A 23,750-nucleotide genomic window follows, 5' to 3' on the forward strand; every position below is an offset into this window, starting at 1 on the left:
TCTTCTGCTGGCTTCCGCATTGACTTTGCCGGTAGGAAGGTTGCAAATACAATTGCATGATCATGGGGACTCAGAGACCATCAAGTACAAGGCACTAGTAATCTATCCCACATCCAATTATCACACACACACACCCAGGTTATTAGGCTACTAGAGATGTTTAATGAATGCTTGAAATGATGTAAGATTCCTAAGTGTCTGGCGAAAGGTTAAGGATGTAGCAGTTTTAAAACCAGGTAGATGGTAGAATAAACCTAAGAATGTGCAACCTAAATCCTGCACATGCATTGTTGCTCACCCGCTGCTCACCTCCAGTTGTGTAGCCCAGTTCCTAAAAGGCCACGGACTAGTACCAATCCGCGGCCTGGGGGTTTGAGACCTCAACTCCTGAGTATTGATTTTCAGTTTTAAAAATATGTTAAGTTAAAGCCAGGGTATTTATAAGCTGATTTTTGATTTTCACAAAGATGCTGTTTCCATTTCTATTGTTCAGCCTGGCCAACAAATCTGAAATTATCTAGTAGCCAAATTCATCCCTTCCTCTTGGGATTACAAACTTTAAATTTCATCATCCGTCCCATTGTGCATGATAAAGTTTATTGGGAACCAGAAATTGAACTCCATCTGTTCAGCCCTCTTTTATTATGCTTCTTTGGTACAATAATTTGAAATTTAGTCAAAAGAAACTGCAAAGATTGAGCGTTCTACAAATGCACTTTTATAGATACAATTAATGGAATTATTTCACAAGTTCATTTTCCTCTCCTGTAAAGATATATCTTACTTGTTTTTCAGAAAAAAGAAAAGGGCTGGGTAACATATATGGTACATGTTGATATATTTAGAAAATACTTATTACTAAAATTATATTCTTCTATTCTCACTGTGAAACACCAATAGAAAATACTATTTCAGTCTATTATTTCAGTTACTTTTTTAAAAAATTCAGCAGACAACATAGCTATTAATTCTAACTTATAATGGTTTTTGGGGAGGGGTTTTACTGGAATTAATTGGAGGATTTTAATAGATCAGTATTCTGAACCCAAACTATTCAGATATAATTTTATTCTCACAAACTTTGAAAAACAAATATCAAGCAGTATGTTTGTCCAAGGATACTAAATATTAAAAATACACAGACTATTTCCTTTTTTAGAAGGGCAGTCCCTCTTTTTTGGAGAGAAGTGATCGCCATCAGATTTCCAACATATAGGGGACTTCGCTGGACACAAATTATGAATATGCTAGATATTTTTGTGGTAACACAGACAGACTTAAACAATGATACTAAATGAAAATATAAATGGAAAAAAGTGAGGTAGCTTTATACAAATCATTAACAACAATACACGCACACTTTAGTACAAATCAAGTGTATATTTATGATTTTTTTATTATCAAAGTCTTGTAAAACAATTTCAGAAACTGTACATAAACATGGCACAGACTGTAGCCTACTTTTGTTTTTTACCTGCACAAAAGTATATGCCCCCAAAACTTCCAGAACTAAAATAGATTGCCCATATACTTTGCATAACATAAAATTACTGTGTCAAAGGTTACTACTTCAGCGACTGCAACACAAATGAGTTAGTTTATACAACTTGAGATCAAATACATTATCAAGTAGACTTGTTTTAAAATCATTATGAAGTTCCATTTAAAATGCACTACCCTTTTTCTTGTTGTTGCAGAGTTTTAATACTCAAAATGAAATGCAGCTTCTAAAAAACTACACAAAGTTATCTCTGTCTCTTCTGCAGAATACAGAATGTTTTTTTTTTACCTCGACATCCAAATTGTGGAAAATCAAACACCCCACCTGAGAAGGATTGACACTCAAAGTCTACCTTACCCTGGGCATCAAAAGACTAATGCATTTCAACCGTGTCAAAGCCAAACAAATCCACAACAAAAAGATTCAGCCACAAGGCTAGAAATATTATCTACCTCTATCAGAAGATTTCTTCCCAGATGAAGCTAATGTTAGTTTCTCTCTCTCTCTCTACACCGAAGGCCCTTAGTGGGCCACCATGTTGTAGAAGATAAGGATGTTCTTGCCACAGTTAACATGCAGCCAGTTCATTTCCTATTTTGCTCTATTATTGTAAATAATCAAAACTCTAGAAACACTATTGTAGGTGAGCTGGTTTACTAAAAAGATCATACAACACAAACAGTCCATGCCTGTCAAAGATGCATGCAGCTTTTTGCTCAAAAAGGAAAAAAGCAGCACCAAGCTAGTAAGGACTGCTGGGCTACTCAATTCAATTTAGCCAATAACAAGAATGGAAACCCAGATATCACTTTCTCTAAAACTTTTGATGTAATTATTTAATATTAGGCGCTTTACAACCATGTATAGTTACAGCTGTATACATCTAGTTTGGAAGGTTAAACAAGTACAGCATAAAGGAATCACACAGGAATGACACTGATGCATGTGGCCAATTGTTTTCACGGGGAAGGCAACGTTCAGTCACTCATATCCATATCCTCTTCATGATGATCATCTCCATTGACCTTGGACTCCCTTGGTTCACCACCCCCTTTCTCCGGGGACTCCTTAAGCTTTGGGGAAGTGGCATCAGCGGCTTTTTCTTCCTTTTTCTCTTTTTCACTATCATAGCCTTGTTCTTCTTCATCATAATCCCTTGTAACCTGCTTTGCCAAGACAAAACGTAAAATAAAGTACATAAGACATGTTTCAAATGAAGTTTGCAATCTCTATCAACCAGGAGAAATATATTTAAGCATACTTTGACATCTTTGTCACTTTCTGATTTCCTCTCTCGCTCTTTATCTTTGTCTTTGCTTTTCTTCTTTTTACTTGTTGATCTTTCACGCTCGTCCCTGCTTCTCTCTTTATCTTTATCTTTTTTCTTCTCTTTCTTATGCCTGAAAGGAAAACAACAAACACCCGACAATGAGAATACAAACATTTCATGGGATTACTAAAATGTTTTAACTAAAATGTTCTATGGGCAAGTTGCACTCAAGTCTCTGCAATGAAAGCTGTTTAACAATATGAAAAATGCAGAGGAGCTCATCTGTGTTACTGTTTACAAATAATTATGCCTTTATTGAAGCACGTCAATTTACTGAATATCTTCAAATTACTTTCCTTTCCAAAGTGAAGTAAGATGGTAACGCCAGTAATTGCTGCTAGAATAGTTACTCAATCACTGTTAATTTATCAACATTAATTTAAGCCTGAGAAAGATCTAAGGCATTTCCTACGATAGGAGACCTGAGAAAGAAAAAAATGATCAATTCTGTAGATTTGTTAAAAGACAAACCTTTTTGGTGAAGGGGATCTAGACACTTTTCTCTTAGGTGACCTAGGCTTTTTAGGTGATCTGGAGCCACTTCTGCTTCTTCTGCGGCGTCTTTCTCTGTAACAAGAGTGACTCGCAATCAAACTTTTCCTTGTATTTATTAACACCCCAATATGTATTTAATCTCCAAAGTATATATAAACAAGAAAAAACATTTTAATGGCTTCAGCATTTCTTTATAACAGAAGAAAGCATAAATACAACATAGAAGGTTAAATTAAATCAGTCTTTCTGAGGTCTTGATTAGGATGGTAACATGTACCTTGTTTCCCCAAAAATAAGCCCTCCCCGAAAATATTGCAAACAGCAGCAGCCTCGAGGTGACCACGCTCACCTCCTCCTGCACCTCAAAAATAATAAGACCTCTCTGAAAAGAAGGCCAAGCACTTATTTCGGGAGTCAAAAAAAATAAGACCCTGTCTTATTTTCAAGGAAATAGGGTAGTGACCTCAAGATAGCACAGTGAAAAGTCAGGGATAATAACTAAAATTCAAGAGAAAGACTGAAATTGGTCTTGCTGGTAGCAAAAACCTTGCAAAATAATGTTTCTAATGCAGAATGCAGACACACACACATCAACTTTTAATCAGTAATTGTTTGCTGGACAAACTATCCCGAGATGTACATGTACAGAATGAGATCTTTATTTCTAGCAACCCATATTTTCTTTAGCCTGAAAAATTAAAAAGCAAGAGTTTGCATAATAGGAGTAACTTTCATATTCCCCATGACCCACATGGACAAGTGCAAGGTATCTATAATGCAAGGATTGACTTCCAACCAGCATGCTGGTCCACTAACACCTCATAGAAACGTTGATAGGTTAACATTGAGAATTTTATCTCAGTGTTTGAATCTAAAGCAGTACAATTCATTAAAATGCTTTTAGTGTAGTATGAAAGGACCCTAGTTCAAATACTGAAGGTTTCCCAGAATTCAGAATAGTAGGCCATTTCGACAGCCTTGGAGAGAAATATAAAATTACACCAAACCTGCTTGCGCTTCTGGATCGCCTGGCAGTGCTGTAGCTTTTGGGTGGAGTTTTAGACCGTTTCTTCTCCTTTTCTTCTTTCTTTTTGTCTCTAAAAGAAGAAGAAATGATGAGCTGTTTTGTTTCACGTATCCTCCATATAGATTAGAAGATAGATTGTGTGTGTATGTGTATGTATGCATGTATCACACACACAACTAACATTGGCATTAATTCTACCCTGTAACCAGGATGGATGGATGGATGGATGGATGGGTGTGTGTATCTCCATCCATCTATCCTGGTTATAGGGTAGAATTAATGCCAATGTTAGTTGATCCAGCAGAAGCTTCTGATAGCAGCATCAAGAGAGAAGAAAGGTGTGCCTTACTCTTCCTACCACTGATCTCTATCTCATGTTTGGAGTAATCTTTAAAACTGGGGGAAAAAACCCTTTGGTGAAAGTTGTCACCTCCCCATTCCATAGATGGAGCTTTTTCTGGATCAAAGAGTTTTGCATCAGGCAAGAATGGAAAATGGCTACAAATCACATTTCTAATATTTTTATATTTAACAGAATAATTTCCTCCAATGCAAAACAGAATTTCAGGATTTTGTGAAGTTTTCAAGCACCTGGTTTTGGAAGTGCTCCTAGATCTCCTAGTACGTTCTCTGGAGTGAGATCGCCGCCGTCGAGGACTTTTAGATCTTCTTCTGCTCCTTGACTTTGAATGTGACCGTCTTCTGGATCGACTTCGTGACCGTCTATTAAGAAAACCATTAATCATATAAAAATGATGTATCAAATCACATTATAAGAGATATTCTTATGAACTATCAAATAGAGTGATGCTTAGTGACTGAGCAAACATGGACTAGTTATACACAACTATTATCTACAGTAGGGAAATTTATTATTCGCTATGCAGGCTTAAATGTCTTCAGAGTATAAATGAACTGTTCACATTTTCTTGCAATCTGAGAAATTGAGGGTATCTTTGCATGGTGAAAATGACAGTTGGTCGTTATCATTTCACTGCAGTGTTAGGCTCTGGTGATGTCTGTTTGTCTAACTGTTTTGTACTGCTTGAGATAATCTGAGTGCTATCAGAAATACAACATACGGAAATGGAAATAATTGTTATGTTTTATTTGGATCTTAAATAACTGATGAGGATTCTCTCAATAATAAAGACAAAACATCAGGAACAGAAATACTCTTTGAAAGACATGAAACACAAGAAACTTTTTATTCAAAGACAAAAAAGATTATCAACTACCTACCAGAATTCCTTATTTCCTGTGCAATACTATCTACTCATTACACTCATTCTAATGATTTCATGTTCAGCTCATGTATATTAAGACTAATTAGCATTTTGGAAATGTTTTGTAAGTATTACTCGACTAATCAGCTAGTGAAAAATGGATGCATTCTCTGACCCAACACTAGGGCTGTAGTCTCATACAGATATCAAAAAATAAGTCCTAAATCAATTTACTTAATAAAATTTATTTTTCTCAATCATTTCCCCCCCAGATTATGCTATTTACTATTGGCCATTCCACGTTATATAGTAACTATGGTCTTATCTGCCAAATTCAGTAAGTAGTCAGAGGTGAGCCATTGTTGTGAACCCTTACCTATGTCTGGAAGAAGAAGGTGTTCTTCTTCGCCTTGAACGTGACCTGGATCTTGAATGCCTTCTTTTATCCTCCTTTTTATCTGGAATCAGAAAATCGGAAGTGTCCATTACAGAACCATCAGGAGAAATTAGGTGAACGCTTTTAAAGTTATTTTTTTATACATAAACTGTAACCAAAGGAGTTTTTATGTCTCTAACGCAGTTTTCTGCTATTTCTATCAATTGTGTAAAGGGTCAAAGGCATTTTTCAAGTAACAACAAACATTTTAATTTATATTCCTATAAGATATAGAAGTGGGATGTATTACACAAGATGACATACCATATTTTTCAGTGTATAAGATGCACCAAGATTTTGAAGAGGCAAATTAAAAAAAAATATTGTTTGCACTCTGCAGACCTCCCAAAACCGGCCCGTTTCCCCCCCCCCTCAAAAAGGGTATGAATAGCCTTTAGGAGGCTTATAGAATGCTCCTGGGGGCTGCCCCCCCCAAAAAAATTGAGCAAAGACCAACCTGTTTTTCGCTCATTTCTGCCCTCACCAGTCCCTAGGAGCACTCTGAAAGCCTCCTAAAGGCTCTGCATGGCCGTTTTGGTGAAGGGGACAGGGTTTTGGGAGGCAAAAAATGATATATTCAGCGTATAAGACTCACCCAGATTTTTAGCCTCTTTTGTGAGGGAAAAGGGTGCATTTTAAACTCTGAAAAATATGGTACTTATCAGGATAACATCTGAACAAACTTAAGAAATATAAAAGGAGTTCTTTGGTTCAGCTAAAAAATAAGTCCAGCATCTCATCAATAGCTGCTCCTGGATATAGACCACAATTGTGTATTTTTCAGCAAGTGGTATTAAAAGACTTCCTGATTATGATTCTTAAACAATGTTGTTCTTCCCAAGTTTACTCATACCTGACTTTCTACCGATATCTCATATAATGCTGGTTTTTTCTGTACCACACTGTGTTACAGTAATTTTCTGTAAGACAAAACTACTTAGGTGACATTTTAGATGGTTTTACCTGGCTCTATAGCAGCAGAAATCAGAGATTGTGCTTCTCGTACTCGTTTCATGGCTTCTTCTATTTCTTTACTGGAGGTATCTGTTTTCAGACTTGGTGAAACAAGGCCTGCAGCTACGTGATTGAGCCTGAACCAAGTAAAAAAAACATAGAAAAATTGAACTGTACAGCCCATTTAAAACAGAATACACATGTAACTAACTCTTGCTATCCATTAGAAAAATAATTGCAACAATCTCCTTTTGCAAGGCATTTGGTGAAAAAGACTGTTGATCGCCGACAGTGGCATTTTGGGGTATAATGCTAGGAATTTTTATTAAGTATTTTATTATTTTATTTGTTTATGCAAACTGCCTGGAGTCTATTGAATCCACTGGCACAAACATTTTTGTGAATAAACAAAAGCACGTATTAGTCGTTAATTTCAGGACTATGCAAACTTATTTAAAATGTAATTTCAAAAATGAGTACTTGAATTTGCTTGCTGTTTTCTTTTCTTTTTTTGGCCTAGTGTATCCTTTTTACCAGATTATCCCACTGCCTAAAATATTCTTGTCCTTTAATATGCAATACTGAGGAAATTATTTTTTCCACGATACCAAAAATGAATTTACTTGAAATTAATAGGGATCCTCCAGCTTCTGCTCTTTAAAGTCAAGGTAGTCCTTGACTTACAACAGTTCATTTAGTGACCGTTCAAAGTTACAACAGGACTGAAAAAAGTGACTTACGACTAGTTTTCCGTTATGACCTTTGCAGTATCTGCATGATTATGCGATCAAAATTCAGTTGCTTGGCAACTGGTCCATATTTATGACTGTTCCTGTGTCCTAAGGTCACTTGATCACATTTTGCAACCTTCCGACAAGCAAAGCTGATGAGGAAGCCAGGTTTACTCACTTATCAACTGCAGTGATTCACATAACTGTGGCAAGAAAGGTGGTAAATGGGGCAAAACTCGCTTAACCAATGTCTCAATTAAGAACAGGAATGTTGGGCTCAATTGTGGTCATAAGTCGGGGATTATCTGTACTAGAAATCACTGGAGCCAGCATTTCAAGAGTAGATTGGGAAGAATATTCTAGTCCAGGCCACAATTTTCCGACTACATTGACACATCTTTTGCAATAAACTCTCTAACTAGTACATTCCAGGACTAATCTGGGATTAGTTTATAACAGATGTATACATTGTTTTATGTTAACCTGGAAAAAAAATCTATTGTCTCTTGTTGCATTAAGATTTAACATGGGTATGCAGCCTCAAAATGGCCGTATTGCCAAGGAAATTGCACTCTCTTGAAGATTTATTTTTTAAAGATTTTTTTGAATAGCCTTTAAAATCTTTTTGTTCATTGTTTGTGGTTGTTTTGTTTTAGTTTTATGTTTTTAACAGTTTATGCTGTTCAGTCACATGTATCAGGTAAGCAACTAGATAGATTAAATAAATAAAATTTTGAAGTTCTGATGCCATTATTTCTATGTTTATATAAATTTCAACAAGCTGCATCTACTCATATAGGGTAAAAGGAGAAAGGCCACTCTTGTAATACTACAAAAGTCTCGGTAATTTTGACCTATATTTTGAAGTATTATTGAACTTTTATTTACATGTGCGATTTCACAGCCAAGAAATAATCGAACAATATAAATAGATTAAACATGCACTGAAACATAATTGGCAATATAGCACTTGATTTTATTAAATATTTTAAAATATTTAATAAATATAAAATATAAAAATATTTTAAATATTTTTAGTTAACGATGAGATAGATTTGCACTCAAGTGTGTACGCCATGAGTGTCGTCGAGAGGAAAACATTTTACTACTTCTGAAATGATGTCCCATAATTCAAAGGGCAAATAAAATGATGGCATGCATCCAGGGAAAATTCCTGTTTAGAAGATCAGAGGTGCTGTCTCAAAATTGCCCATCTCCTTTTCTTGTGTAAGAAGTCTCTTACACTTACGAGTGCTGCAGCATTCCCATGGCCATGTGATCCAAATTTGGACGCTTGGCAACTGGCATGTATTTATGACAGTTGTAATGTCCCAGCATTATAGGATCAGCTTTGCTGAACTTCTCACAAGTAAAGTCAATGAGGAAGGCACATTCCCCTAACAACTGTGTTACTAACCAACAACTGGAGTGATTTACTTAACCCCTGAGGTGACAAGGGGCATGAAATGGAGCAAAATTCACTTAACAAGTGTCTTGCTTAGTGACCAAAATTTTGTTGTTGTGAGTTGAGGACTACCTGTAACATTTAAGTCTGGGAAAAAATCCTGCTTCTTATTCACCCAAAAGGCATTACTTTCAGATTCCTAATTCTCAAAAAAAAATTGTGCTATATAGTGCAATTCTAAAAATCGATACTTACTTTGGATCCACTGTGCTCATAAGTTTTAACAGTTGATCTGCTGCAAGAGACTGCAAAGAAAAATAACCAGAAATTGCTTTTCATACAAATATTTGGAAAAAAAGTTTTTTTTACACCCAACTGGCTTTAAATCTAACAAAAATTAAATAACACAAATTATCGTAAGTCTCAGAACATATCTATCATTAGCTTAGTACACATTTAAATTGAGAATGCAATGTATACTCAGATCCAGGCTATTTTTTATTTCTGAAACTAGTTATTCATGTCAGTATTTGCAACAGTATTTTATGTTTAAAATTGCACAAGAGCCCTTGATCATTTGAGGTTTCTGCAATTGGAGGAAAAGTTGTTCATTTACAAAATGACTGCAATGAGAAATATATCCACAATCCAAGAGTCAATAGACAAATACAATTAAGACTGCATTTGGGTCAAAATTGTTATATACCTTTTTCAGTTATAACAATGGTATTATCCAAATGTGAACTCTAATGATGCTGTTAAAGAACTTTTAATGAGTATGAGTTCTCATTATACAATATATTGATGGCATGAAATATTACCATTGCCCAACAATTTACCAAATCTGTTCCAGAGGAATCCCTACCCTTTGAATCAGACCTGAGAGAGATGGGAGGATGCTGAGGAAGTTTATTTCCCTGTGTTGTTCCATTTTGTATTAAACTGATAAAGCAAAATAATACAAAAGCCCAATTTGTGACTAATTGTAATGCAGTGTAAATTGTAATGCAAGTAAATATTTCACCATGAGGGAAAGTTTTCTTTACATTGAGCTTTAGCTGATTGGCCTTCCTCCAATGCTATGGTTCATGAATTGCTCTAACTGTGTTAAATACACAATCATACATCACAATCTTCTAATACTCAGGTGAGCTCACTCGATTCTTGTTGCTGTGGAAAACCAGAGACAACAAAAATAATCCCATGGAATTCCACAATAAAAATTCCATGAGTGTGGAACTGCATAAATATTAAAACTGATGATTTTCTAGAGACAGGTTTATACTTAAAAGCAATATACCTGAGAGTTTAAGTTTGCCCCAGGAAGACCTAGAGCAGCTAGAGTTGGATCTAGAGTTGGAGCTCCTAAAGCAGCCAGAGGAACAGCACCGATCTGTAAGAATGAAAATTAGTACAATCTATGCATTTTTCATAAGGAAAATACAAACACAGCACATTCTCAGCATATTCTAATTGTTCTACTATTTTCCAAATCTCTGGAAAACAGGAACAACTTGTAACTTTTTAAAGTTCTGAAGTACTGACACTGATTTTTATATTAACTTGAATGTAGGTAGCTGTTTTATATCAAATAAGTTTATCCATCTAATTGGGTATCAGCTCTTGTGACTCCAATGCAGAGGCTTCCTATCATCCTTTAATTACCAAGTCCACCCAAACTGGAACTTCTGGTGACTAAAAATGGGTTGTTTGGCTAAATGTCCCCTTAGGTTGAACAGTTGCCATAATGGCTACAGTAGCAATTGGTCATAGTAATCCAGTCATGCAAGAATATTTATCATTTGTTAGCTGATTTTGAAAAACAAATATTGAGGAAGAACTGAATATGGTCTTATTCATGCAAGTAGAAAATATGAATTGCCCATTTTTAATTTTTTCTAATTTTTACATTATGCACCCAAATTAAACCCCCAAAAGGTAATTAATGAGATAGCAATTATGTCTTAAAAACTGTTTCATTTATACTAAACTAGCTGCATCTCAGAAGAAGCCTTTCTCTTCTCTCTTCTAAACTGGGATTCTCCTCTCTCTGAATGGCAGGAAAGAAGGTATATCACCTGATCTGCATGCGGTACTTCTACTACCCTCTCACTTACCTAATGTGACTTTGTACATTTGGCTTAACTCTAATTTTGCAACAACAGACCATTTAAGTGAAATTCACATACTTGCTACAAAGTATTGTTTCCCACTTGTATCTCAACTAGTGTTTTCTTAAACTGTATTTCTGGATATTGGCAAGAATAATACTCTCATTGTCATTATGCAGTTCTTTATTCATCATTTTAGAAATCTCGACTCAAGGTTCTCACTTCTGTTGTAAGGCAAACATGAAAGCACTCACTCTTAGGCTACAATAGAATTTACTTTGTAGAAAGTCAGCCACACCAAACTCAAAGAGGACCAACATTACACTAAAAAGGTTGTGCTCTGGAAGTCCCAAGAAAGCATATTCCTGAAAATTACAAGCATAAGTCCCTACTCTGTGATTTTACAATGGGGGGGGGGGGGAGCAGTAAGTAACCTAGAAATGGTTTTTAAATGACTTAAAGCATTCTTTTTTTTATAAGTGTCATAGAAGCCAGGTAAGGCATATAAGCACTGTAAGCATTATGCTGTGTGAAAACATAGCAATTCTTTTTGCCTCTTGCAACAGGCTCATCCTCAACTATAGAAATGGCTGAATACCATTTCTGGCCACAATATTCCATACATTTTCATTTCAGATGTTGCTTTATTTTTAAAAATAGCAGTGAATTAGGTATCAACCCAGTGAGTTAAAAGAAAGAATAGGATAGGATCCAGTCTAGGAAATCAGTTACTTTGGGGGCAATTCTTATTCACTATAATTCTGCTGCAAATATTACAATAACTTTGTATAAGCATACCTCCCATAAACAAAGAAACATAAATAATATAACTTTGCTGTATTTTATGCACATCTACTTCTTACCTGAGAAAGTGGGTTAGGTGTAGGCAGGAGTCCACCCCCCGGCAGAAGGCCTGCCACAGCATTAGCTGGTGCCAGGAGAGATAAAGCCTTAGTCTCATCAGGAATAACTCCTGCAGAGAGACAACTTTGCATTAGAAGTTACTCATCAATTATCTTTTTTCTTTTTTAAAAAAAACCACACACAAATACACCCAGAAAATGTCTCCCTGAAACACCATCTGAGTTTGCTGAAAGTACTTATGTTGGCTATAATACAATGTTTGCTCTCTTAATAATTTATCATTAACTGGTTTGTCAGAATGAAACTTCAATGTGTGAAAATTTGTTCCTTTTTCTCTACAAAAGGTTAAGTTCTAGAATAAAAAATAGCACAATACACACTACTTTTTTGTTAACACTGCCAAGATTTCATCACCTGTACTCGATTTTTAAGTCATGAACCAAACGTAAGCAAGCACAGTCGGTTCTCCAGGGGTGTGCTCTCAACTTTCAAAAGCTGTTTTATGAACAACGACTCGTGTCGGCTGCTTCACTATAAAGCACACAGAAAAATCAAGATACACAAGACAAAAAAAGTTTGATTTAGGGGTTAATAAAATGGCACAGTTCACTATGATTTCTTTTACACCTACCATACAATTTTGTAAAACTTAAGAGAAGGTAAGAAAAAGTGTAGGGCTTTTGCTGACTTCTCATTTGGATATGAAGGTCTCCACAAAGGTCCAAATGTAGGTTCTGCATATGTGTCCACATGTATGTGTTTATGTGAACACCTAAAATGTGACACATTCTTACCTGTGCAGTAAAATACATGCTCCACTCTGTGTCATGGTTACTGTACCAAGAATGCTGCTGAGTATTGCCCTTTCAGAAGACATTTCTGATTTGCAGCTTGAGGTCTGCTAAGTGTCTACTTTTACTGCCTATCCCTGAACAAAGAATAACCTTCAAAAGGCCCAACGTGAGACAAACAGTAATGTTGATTCTTGTTATTTTAACCAACAGCAAAAGCCCTATACATATGGATTAATCTGTTAATGTGCCCAAGCCCCCAACGTGAGAGAGTTCAATAAGATAACTGTACTATATATTTGCAAATACCAGAACCGTTTCTGCAAGACATATTAAAAAAACTGCATCTCATCATAAAACATACAATATGTACAGGGCACTTAAGAGAAACTGGATAAGCTGCAGAAGAAAACTGTTGGGTGGTATTTTCAGCAGGGCCTGGTATATAGTTCAGGCTGAACCAGGGAAAAGAACTGTAAAACACAACAACAAAAAAGAAAAACCACTGTTAAATAAAGGTAATGGTTCCTTCCACCTATACTGAGAAGTGCCGATAATATAAACAAATGTATAATACACAGCACTGTTATCTTTCTTCTGTCACTGAGCTGTCATAATTTCAATACCAAAAGTTATGGTGGGAAAAGGGGGGAAAGGTCATTTAGATACAGGGCATTAATGCATCAATATAAACATATCTACTGAGATTATGGGATAAATTTGCATGCAAATTATGTCTCAGAGGATATTATTTATGTTTACACACTATTAGTGCAACTATAACATTTCTGGCATCTATCTAAAAATCCTCTTGAGACACCTCACAGAAGATCTGCATCCATTAAGTAGTCATGCATCTGATCCTCATTTTGTTTTTAGGAAAAAAGTTATTCAGAAATAAAACTACAATTTAAAAAAAACAATGAGGCCCCTCACCAGTTAATTTTCATGCGTCAAGAGTTTTTTACTGCTGCTTTGTTAGAACCATGACATACTGCATGAATGTGTAGAAATGAAGAAAAAGAAACAGACAAAAGAAACAAACATTAACCAAAGAACCTACACAAACCCACCCAAAGTCCCTGTTTAATATCTGCATTGCTTCCAAATCCTTCCATTTCATCACGAAGATTATAGTACTATGCCTTACCGTGAACTTTGTGTTAAGTCTAGAACACAAAGCAACAATCAACACCAAGATGTATGAACACACTAAGAACAGAAATGCGACTTGATACTAGGGGATATATGATCAGTACAATGCAGACTGTAATATTTGTAGAGAGGTAATATCAGAACGTATCGCCACAATAGTAAAGTGTAAAGATTTCAATTCAGTGGAGTGCTTAAGCATATGCCTCAATGCAACTGAACAGTTTCATTGATCTTGAAATGTTTTTTTTTTCTGAGCAATGCTTAAGCACTAGCAAAAACAAGGTCTTGTGAAAAGAAGAATTGAAGACTGATACCCACATTCTTTCATAGATAAGGACCATTTGCAAGAACAGAGTAGAGACCAAGTTCATAAGGAAAAAATCATGGGTCCATTATTCTGATAAACCACTTGTCATATCCTGCCAACTACAAAATGGTGCAGATCCTAAAAACCCAATGTGAGTTCTTGATAGGTAACAACTACTCAAATTGCATTAGACAAACCTCAGAAAAATTCAGAAAAGTCATCTTTTTGACCGGTATCGCAGCATGAGATTTATCAGTCATCTATCTTTCTAGTAGAGTTTAAAATCTTGTTTATAAAGAGAAAAAAATATGATGTATCAAAACCATTCAAGCTCTTAAGGAGTTCTTAAAACACTAACTTGCAAATATATTGGAGGCTATTGGTTCAGTTAATTAGAGCCAAGGTGAACACGACAGCGGCATTCCTTCCCCAATCACATTAAAAAAAGGTGTATAATCCATGTTTAGTAATAAAAGGAATACAAAGAGGCAAGGGCCCTGAAACCTACCCCAGCCTGCTGCTTATTTCACCACAGTAGCTTTCTGCGGGTGCTGGCAGAGTTGCAGCACTGGAGCTCAGATGAAGAAAAAACAAAGGGAGACAGACTGCAAGGAGGTTAAATTGCAGGCACAGGAAGGCAGCTATACACTTCACCCTTTTGCTCTGAAAAGAAGCACCCCACCCTTCCTCTTTCTACAAAATTGGGACCAATCCATATTTAAAAACGCAGCTACTGTCGCATCTATCTTGACCCTAATATAGATAGCAATTACGTAAGACTCAGACATAGATATATCTGACATTGTCAGAATTACATATTAAGGAATAGTACTTTAAAGTATTCTATTTTATTCAGCCAAGTTAAATCAATGAGGACGAAACTTTGTTGGTATTAATTATAGTTTCAGTTTTGAATATCCTAACATTAATTCATTAGACCTGCCTGTTGCATATTCTTCTGCCTTATTAAGGAGTAGAACGAGGCACTACATATAAAACATAGACTACAATCCAGCAGTTAGTCTGCGTAAATCCCACTGATTTTAATGAGATATAGTAATCTTTCTATGCAGAAGTGCAGCGTTAAGTGAAGTCATTTACTATAATCCCGTGATCTAAAAAGAGTACTAGTTTATCAGTGAATAATGCCTTTGAAAGAGCTGTGGTGAAATCTATAGCGGTTCAACAGAACTCATTAGAAGAGCAGTCTTCTTGACAGAGTTTTAGTTATATTTCCAACCTGCTCATTGTTTCTCAAATTACTGTAACACCCTAAAAATGTAAGAAAAAGAAGAGAGAGAAAAATGTTGTTAACAAGTGAGTGATTTACACCGGGAGAACACTTGGGGACTTGAGTGCTTGCTGGCCTTTAGTTAATGTCTAGAATCCCCTGTAGCTGCAGAGGACCCCACTGTTTCAGTCATCTGGAAGGGCTTTTGCATTTGCCTTCTCCACTATAAAAATCACACACACAAATAAGAGAGAAGAGTTTATTATTTTAGAGAAATTCTAAGAATATATAGCAAGGTTGAATAAGAAAATGTGAAATAAGATCTAACACCCAGTGCCCATTTAGCACCTTTGCAGATATTTTCTGACTAACAAGAGATCTCAAACCTTTGGTGTACCAGAATTTATATTGAGGGGAACTGCTTTTCAGTTGTCAACTAAAACAAGCAGAACATTGCCTTGTAATTGGTGATAATATATATTCACTAACTCTCCATGAGGGAGAATGAACCATGTTCATAACAAATGCCAGGTAACTTAAAGCAACATTGCTTGTTTATATATTTCATTTTTAAAAAATAGCTTAAAAATGTCTCGAAGCAGTCTGGTGAAAATAAATCAAATAATAATGTGTAAATATAAAATTATTCTAAAAGCCTTTGCAAAAACTATTGGGTAAGCTCCAGCAAGTGCTCAATTGGTATTTTCTGTCTGTTGTACAGAAATTAAAGATGAGGGTATACCAAGGGTTTTTTAAATGCAAAAAGCTTGGATATTTTATATGCTAAACTTCATGCTATTCAACTACATCAGGATTTAATACCAGAGGTTTATGGCTTCATAGATCTTTAAACAATTCACAAACCTTCTGCGTAGGGTACGACTATCAATGCTCGGTCAACGAATACAGTATTTGTCAGGTGCTGAGCCACAACTGCCGAGTCAGGTTCTTGGAACTTTACAAAACACACACGGGAAGAAACAGGCAAAGGGGAGTCACTGAAAAAAAAATCAGAATATGAACATCAGATTAACATGAAGATTAAGACATTATTTGACTTATGGAACTGAATAAAAAAGTATTGGGCATGGACCCTACAGTTTTTCCCAAAATTCTTACTGGTTTTTATGTTACAGAACAGGGAAAATTATTAAACACATGCCTGGAGAATAATAATATTTATACTTAATTTCAATTAAACTTAAATAAGTCTGAATATTAATATGCACCTACCCTTTGAAAATTATGAAGAGAGTAACCCTATAGTTGTTCACTCAGCCATACACTTGGTTCCTACTATGTGTATTTAAGGTTTAATCTAATACTGAAAACTAGGAAGATATAACCGACATTCTTGATGGGATGTCACAGGCAATAGATGATAACTTGAATTTTTCCTCATTGAAAAAGAAATCTTCCCTCAGGCAATATATAATTTTTCTCTTAAAGAAATATATGCAAAGTGCATCATATACACTTCATATACATGATGGTGAGTACTTTACTTTTTTAGTGACAAACATATCTAGTCCAGGGCTAAACTATAGGGTTCTTGATATTTTCAAGCCTGGTTATTTTCTGCTGTGTTCAACCTAGCTGGGGAATAGCTACAGGAAAACAAACAAGCTCAGACAGCACCAAGAATACAATGGTTTAGCTTTGCACCAAATAAAATATTAAGTGAGATAGCATGATTACAGTGTTGGATTAGAGTTTAGAAGAAGCAGATGCTAATTCACCATTAGCCACAGAAGCTCACCAGGCTCTTTGGGTTATACACACAGTCAGTCCAATCTATCACTCAGATTTTTTCCCCCCGGAGAAAAATAGGACGGAATATTATGTGAACTATCTTAAACTGATGAATTAAAGAAGAGCTATAAATCAAATAAACAATATAGATTTGTAGCTATAAAGTAAATGCTCAGACAGAATTATGTCACTTATGGTGAAAAATCACCAACCAATCCTCTTCCATAGAAAATTGTTTTACTTGCCAACTTGTTTCAGAGTAGCTAGTATACTTTAACATTATATTAGGACCAATTTATGTTTTAAGTATTGATGCTATGCAGATATTTTAGAAATGTAACCCTGTAATGGTTGGCTTCCATATTTCAATAATTTCCCATAATTACAATTTGAAGAGCTTATTTCATACAGAAAATCTGAATATTAAGAAAGGACTCTTTCTTTCCTTTTGGTATTTTGGGCATACGGTAATAATCTATGGATGCATCTTTTTTCCTAACCTGGACCTTCCCAAAGTATGCTTCAGCATAAATCCCAAAGTATGCTATACTGTGCTGGCTGGGGATCATGGGAGTGTCAGTCCCAGAGACCACCAGATTGTTAACAGCCATTCTAGAATATGCTTTTGGATTATAAATGGACACAGGCCAAGCCTGCTGTGTTTTCCTATTGCCATTTCCTATAAATGGAGTCAGGCCCTTGGAACTTTATTGAAGACCAGTGTCTTCCTCTCTAAATGGAAGAGGGAAGGCAAGAAAGATGGTGGGAAGATGGGTGAGGGCCATAACAGATGTCATGCAGGGACATGCTTGGCTTAGGCAAGAAGAGACAAGTATCAAGAAAATTGGGGAGTGGTTGGGCCAGAAGGATATGTTGCCTTGGCATCTACTTGACATATAGTAATCTTGCCTCCTCACATTGTCTGGATTTTGTTCTATCTGAAACCTAAAGAAACAAAAACATTTTGGTTGCAGTATTTCAGTAATCTGTGGCTGACCTGAACAGTTCAGCCTTACTTCTGCTACAGTAACCCACCTCAGTGGTGCTCTCTGATAAGCTTGGTTGTTTTCTTGCAGATGTTTTATTTACCCAAAAAGGTTAACATCATCAGTTAGGATTTCAACCCTGAACTGGAAATATTCTCCTTTATTGGCACTGCAGATAGTCCTCGACTTACGACCACAACTGAATCCGAAATTTCTGTTGTTAAGTGAGACCTTTAAGTTAGTTTTGGCTCTTTTTTTTTAACAACCTTTCTTGCCACAAGTCAATTGTGTTAAGTCAATTGCTGCAGTTGATAAGCTACTAACTTGGTTAAGTGAATCTGGTTACCCCATTGACTTAGCTTGTCAGAAGGTGTCAAAAAGTGACCACATAACCCCGGGACATTAAAATGGTCATAAATATGAACCAGTTGTCAAGCATCTGAATTTTGATCACATTGCTACAAAGGTCGTAACTTTGAAAAACGATCGTAAGTCACTTTTTCAGTGCTGTTGCAACTTGGAACGGTCACTAAATGAACTGTTGTTAAGTTGAGGACTGCCTGTTCAGTCATCTTTTTTGGATTAATCATTAAACTAATGTTCCTGTTTTATACACACCCTCCAAAAAGGAGCCCCCTTTCAGGCACCATAACCACAAATTTCCAAACATCCTTCCAACAAAGAAGGATATATGGCCAGGAGCACTTTTCTTCAGCCTGTTTATTCTCCTTGGGGCTCTTATCAGTTCAAAATCCAAATCATGGGTTATCATTCTGCCTGGTTTGAAATCAAGATTGCATCCCAAGGATGTCTGGCTTATCCTTACGCCCTAAAAATATTCCTCCAAACATAACCTATACACTTAAAACAATTTCCCTGAAAATTACAAAAAAAAGACCCTACAAATGCTATTACGACAGCAAAGGAAAAAGAAAAAAAAGCAACTTTGTGTTATATATAACCGACAACAGGAAACAACGACCAGGATTAGACCGCAGCATAGCTCTTCCTCCTTTTACAAGATTCGTTTATTTCACGCAACACAGCGCTTTTCCTAAAGGCGGGTGGCCTTTACAACGTGGCTCTCCTACGGAAGCGGGCGACGCGCGTCCAGAAGAGCAGCTGAAAAACGCTTAACCTCCCACCCACCCCAATACACAATTAATAAAGGCGGTGTTCAAAACCGTGTCTCAGCGCCCCTATTGCCGACCCTGGCAGATCACTTTTCCGCCTCCTGCCTTTCCTTCCCCTCCTCAGGTTTCGAAAGCAGACGAGGACGGAGCCAAAGAAAGGCCGCCCCAGCGCCGGAAGCTCCAAGATGGAGCGGGCGACTGCGAGGAAGGGACCGCGTGATCCGCTTTTTAGCTTTCGGAAGCGGCAAGCACCGCAAGCAGCCAAGCTCGTCGATTTCTGCCTTGTCCTACATCCCCTCCCGGCCCCACCCCGGGCCTAATAATACTCGAGCGATGGTTTCAAGGAGGCCGCGGCCTTTAAAACCCGACCATCCGTCTCTCTCGCGAGGAGAAGCGAAACTTACTCGGGAGGGAAGAGGCGCAATTCTTCGATCTTGCCCAGGAAGCCGAAGAGAGTCCGCATCTGTTCCGAGCTGGCGCTCGGGGAGACGTTGGTGACCTGAATCACATCGGTGCCGTTGCTTGAAGCCATCGCGCTGCCTCCTGCTCCGGCACTTACAAACGCATCGAGGGCCGACGGGTTAAGGGCCCTGGGGAATCGGGGGACGCCTCCTTCCTATGTCCCTCAGCGCTTCCCGTCGCTCTAATCGCAAGGGAGGGAAAAAAAATAAAAAAGACCCTCGCGCGCAGAGTAACGGCCACCGAACGGTCGTTTCGCTACCAGACTCCCTGGGCCGCAATATCCCAAGCTCCTCAGCGGCTCTCTCCGAACGACGCAAGACTCTCGCGGCCTGCGCCTGCTCAGAACTAGGCCGCCTGGTGAAACGAGACACGCATAACTTGCGTGTGCGCATGCTCACTTGAGATGCCTTGCTGCGCATGTGCAGACGGCGCTAAAGTCCTTTTCTGTTTTCCGTAGGGGGTTCAGCTCCGAAGAAGCTTCTTGGATGAGAAGCGAAACGTCTTCAAAGAAAAATCAGAAAGTCCAGTTGCCTCTTGAAAAAGCACCTTCGGGACAATCATGACCTGGATGACTGAGAATCACCATAGACGATTGATGCTTAGTTTTATTCGGCGGGTGGGGGGGAATTTTTAATTCTGAGCGATACTAGCGTGTCAGTTTTCCAAAGTCCATTTGAATCGAAGTGATGGATAGATTGCATGCTTGCTTGCATAAATTGCATGCTTGCTTGCATAAAATTGCATGCTTGCTTGCATAAATTGCATGCACAAATCTGTCTTCTTAGCTCTCTCCATTGTAATAAAACAGTGCTGGCAGAAGCTCTTACTTTTTGAGTGTTTTAGCTGATGTATATATGAAGGGTCCTTGATGCTAGTGCATCACTAGTACTGATGGTGTTGCCTGATTTGGGTAATGACACGTCTGCAACAAATCCAAGCTCAGCACCAAGGATCCCTCATTTCAATCCCGAGCTACAAATGTTTTCTTTTATTGATGTATAACTTGCTTTGATCACCAGCACAGGAGAAAAGCCAAAGCTCAGGAAGTGGAACTAACTTCCTTTTTCAAGCAGAAAGGAGTCTTTTGGCCAGTAGCCTAATTAAATGAGTAGTTCCTAAGTACTATAGAAATTCATATTTCTAAGCAACCCATCTCTCAAAGAGTGGCTACAGGATGTTTTATTCATTAGGTCACTGTTAATGCTATTTCTTGGTTACGTGATTTTATGTAAAATACTTGGCAAAGTTTTTCTATTAATTTTATGTTGTGAAATTTTCACGTGTTCCATTGTAAAGCTTGATTGACAAGTAAATTGTAAAGATGATTTACAATTTGCAGAATTTAACAAAGCATTCTTTAAAAGCACATTGTTTAAGCACTGCAAAATAGCATTAAAGTAGATTGAATATGCCATGTATGTTTGTTCTGGAGTTCACCAGATTGCAGAAGACTGGGTTGATATGTTTTACAGGTTCAGTTGGTGAAAGTGACATGAGTTCTGATCCCCCCCCCTTAAATTTAGGGGGGAAGACATTTTGAAAATGGGTTGATAGTAGAAGACAGTACCTCGCTTTATTGTTAGATCTAATTACTGGTGGTTGAGCCAGTTTGGAGTAATGGTTAAGGCATCAGGATAGAAACCAGGAGACAGAGTTCTAGTCCTGCTTTAGCCCTGAAATCAGCTGGATGAACTTGTGCCAGGCACTCCCAACTCTACGAAGCAGGCAAGGGCAAACCACTACTGAGATCTTGTCAACAAAATCCAGCGGTCACCAGAAATCACCACTAACTCAACAAAAGTATTATTTTTTTAAAAAAAATCATCAGTATGCTAATAATGTCAACCTTGACTATTTTTTGGAAGAACAGACAGTGAAGCTGAAGCTGAAATACTTTGGCCACCTAGTGAGAAGAGAGGACTCATTGATGTTGAGAAAGACTGAAGGCAAAAAGAGAAGGGGACAGCAGAATATGAGATAGTGTGATTGATGCAATGAACATAAATTTGGACCAACTGGGAGACAGTGGGACCCTGGTATGGCATGCTACGGTTGAAGAGGTTGCAAAGTCAGACACAACTTGGTGACTGAACAATAAAAATGCTGATTGGCTAAATCTGTATAAAATTGCACATATAAAGCGTTCCAATATTAAATATTTTATTCACTAGAAATGTTTTTCTGATTTCCAGAGAAATGATGCCTATATGTCACTGCAAAAGCAAAAAGACTTGCAATATCTTAAGACTAGCACACTTATAATGTCTTAATTTTGTAAATTATGGTCCTTTCATTGTAAGTTTAGACCAGGAGTGTCAAACTCAGATCATCATGTGACATATCGTGACTTTCCCCTCTTCTTTAAACCAGGGGTAGGTGTGGCCAGCGCGTAACGCATCCAGGCCAGGGGCCATGAGTTTGACACCCCAGCTTAGACCAAAGGAAAGATATATATGTATGTATGCTGGTCTTGTTGTATTTGGGTCTTTTCCCGTGTAAGATTGAGATTGTCTTGGCAACGTTTCAGCGAGGTCTCACTTGCCATCTTCAGGCTGGGTTTTGGGCTTAAAGTGTGATCGGAGCTGCCGCCTTTCTATAAATCTTGGGGAGGGGTGTGTGGAGTGTTGGCTTTGTTTCAGTAAGTGGAATGATTGGTTGTGTGGTTGTAGAGAAACACCCCCACAACATAAATAAATGTGACGATACCTCCCGCCTACCAGACATCTGGAAACCAGTTCCTAGTCAACAAACGAGGCCCACCCACCACCCAGGCCGTTAGAACATGAAACAACAATGGACACACAGCCAGCACCAATCAACCAATCATGATACAACCACACAACCAATCATTCCACTTACTGAAACAAAGCCAGCACTCCACCTCCCCCACCAAGATTTATAGAAAGACGGCAGTTCCAATCACACTTTAAAGCCCAAAACCCAGCCTGAAGTTATATATATATAACTCTAGTATTCACCAAACCACAAGCTCATTTCAGGGATGTCCGTAGTCATGGGTATATATATATATATATACCCATGACTACGGACATCCCTGAAATGAGCTTGTGGTTTGGTGAATACTAGAGAACCTCTACCTTTACTTCTTTACTTAAACAGAAACAGAATGACCAAGAGTGGGTAATAAAGAAGTGGGAGCAGGAATTACTTGTAACTTCCTTCAGGCTTCCTCATTGAATTTCCTTAGGAGAATCTGGCAGGCAGCATTGGAAATCTCTCCAGTAGGCTGAGTGAGGATGGGAGTGACTCATGGAACTGCATCAACAGCAGGAGCGCAGAGCACAGCAGCACTGAAGAAGCCATGACTTCTTCAAATGTCATTCTCCCAGGAGTCGTAGGTTCTGGATTATGGACACATTCTGTAATTTAGCCCATTTGAGGAACTTTGATTCAAAATTGTTGCTCTTCTGATGTACCATTTCACCCAATGATGGGTCATGATAATCAGAATTTTAGTAGTGTATAGATTTGGATGTGTCCACATTTTTTTGACAATATTGTGGTTTGCCACTGCCTCCTGCATTGACTTTTTTTTTAAAAAAAAAAAAAATCCCAATTTACTATAGTCCTGAGAAGTCTATTTTTCCATCAATGTACAACATGGTGTGATCCTGCTTGGTCTTTCCCCATATCAACTACTGTCAGTTAAGTGCTGCCATTTAGCTAAAGTGTAACATACAACTGATCAATTTGTAGTTTGGTTTATTGTTGGAACCCAATCATCTTGTTTGCAGACCAAATATAAAGTGTTTGTTTGGATGTAGCATGCTGAGGTAACATGATACATTAATCTGGGCTTCTGCTTTGGGAATTGTGCGGGTTCAACCACATT

General features: G+C 37.5%; 2 protein-coding genes across 4 annotated transcripts in view; both read right to left on the bottom strand.

Annotated features, from left to right (window-relative positions):
* The window catches only part of CTH (cystathionine gamma-lyase), a 414,207-nt gene that overhangs the window by 84,649 nt on the left and 305,808 nt on the right, over window positions 1-23,750 (bottom strand). The window lies entirely within an intron of this gene.
* Window positions 1,361-20,236, bottom strand: SRSF11 (serine and arginine rich splicing factor 11). Of its 3 annotated transcripts, none has more exons than XM_081948493.1 (12): window positions 19,840-20,236; window positions 16,429-16,562; window positions 12,080-12,189; window positions 10,406-10,498; window positions 9,361-9,410; window positions 6,979-7,106; window positions 5,956-6,037; window positions 4,945-5,076; window positions 4,334-4,423; window positions 3,303-3,398; window positions 2,763-2,901; window positions 1,361-2,667 (listed from the first exon to the last, which is right to left on the bottom strand). In XM_081948493.1, exons 1-12 carry the CDS (start codon window positions 19,965-19,967, stop codon window positions 2,479-2,481), a joined length of 1,371 nt encoding a protein of 456 aa, XP_081804619.1. In that variant the 5' UTR covers window positions 19,968-20,236; the 3' UTR covers window positions 1,361-2,478. The 3 variants fall into 3 exon arrangements, with proteins under 3 accessions (XP_081804619.1, XP_081804620.1, XP_081804621.1); XM_081948494.1 differs by having other exon boundaries at window positions 1,361-2,664; window positions 19,840-20,235; XM_081948495.1 differs by lacking the exons at window positions 16,429-16,562; window positions 19,840-20,236 and adding an exon at window positions 12,495-16,411.

The sequence above is a fragment of the Natrix helvetica genome (assembly GCF_964273705.1).
Source record: "Natrix helvetica genome assembly, chromosome: 3".
Lineage (NCBI taxonomy): Eukaryota > Metazoa > Chordata > Lepidosauria > Squamata > Natricidae > Natrix > Natrix helvetica.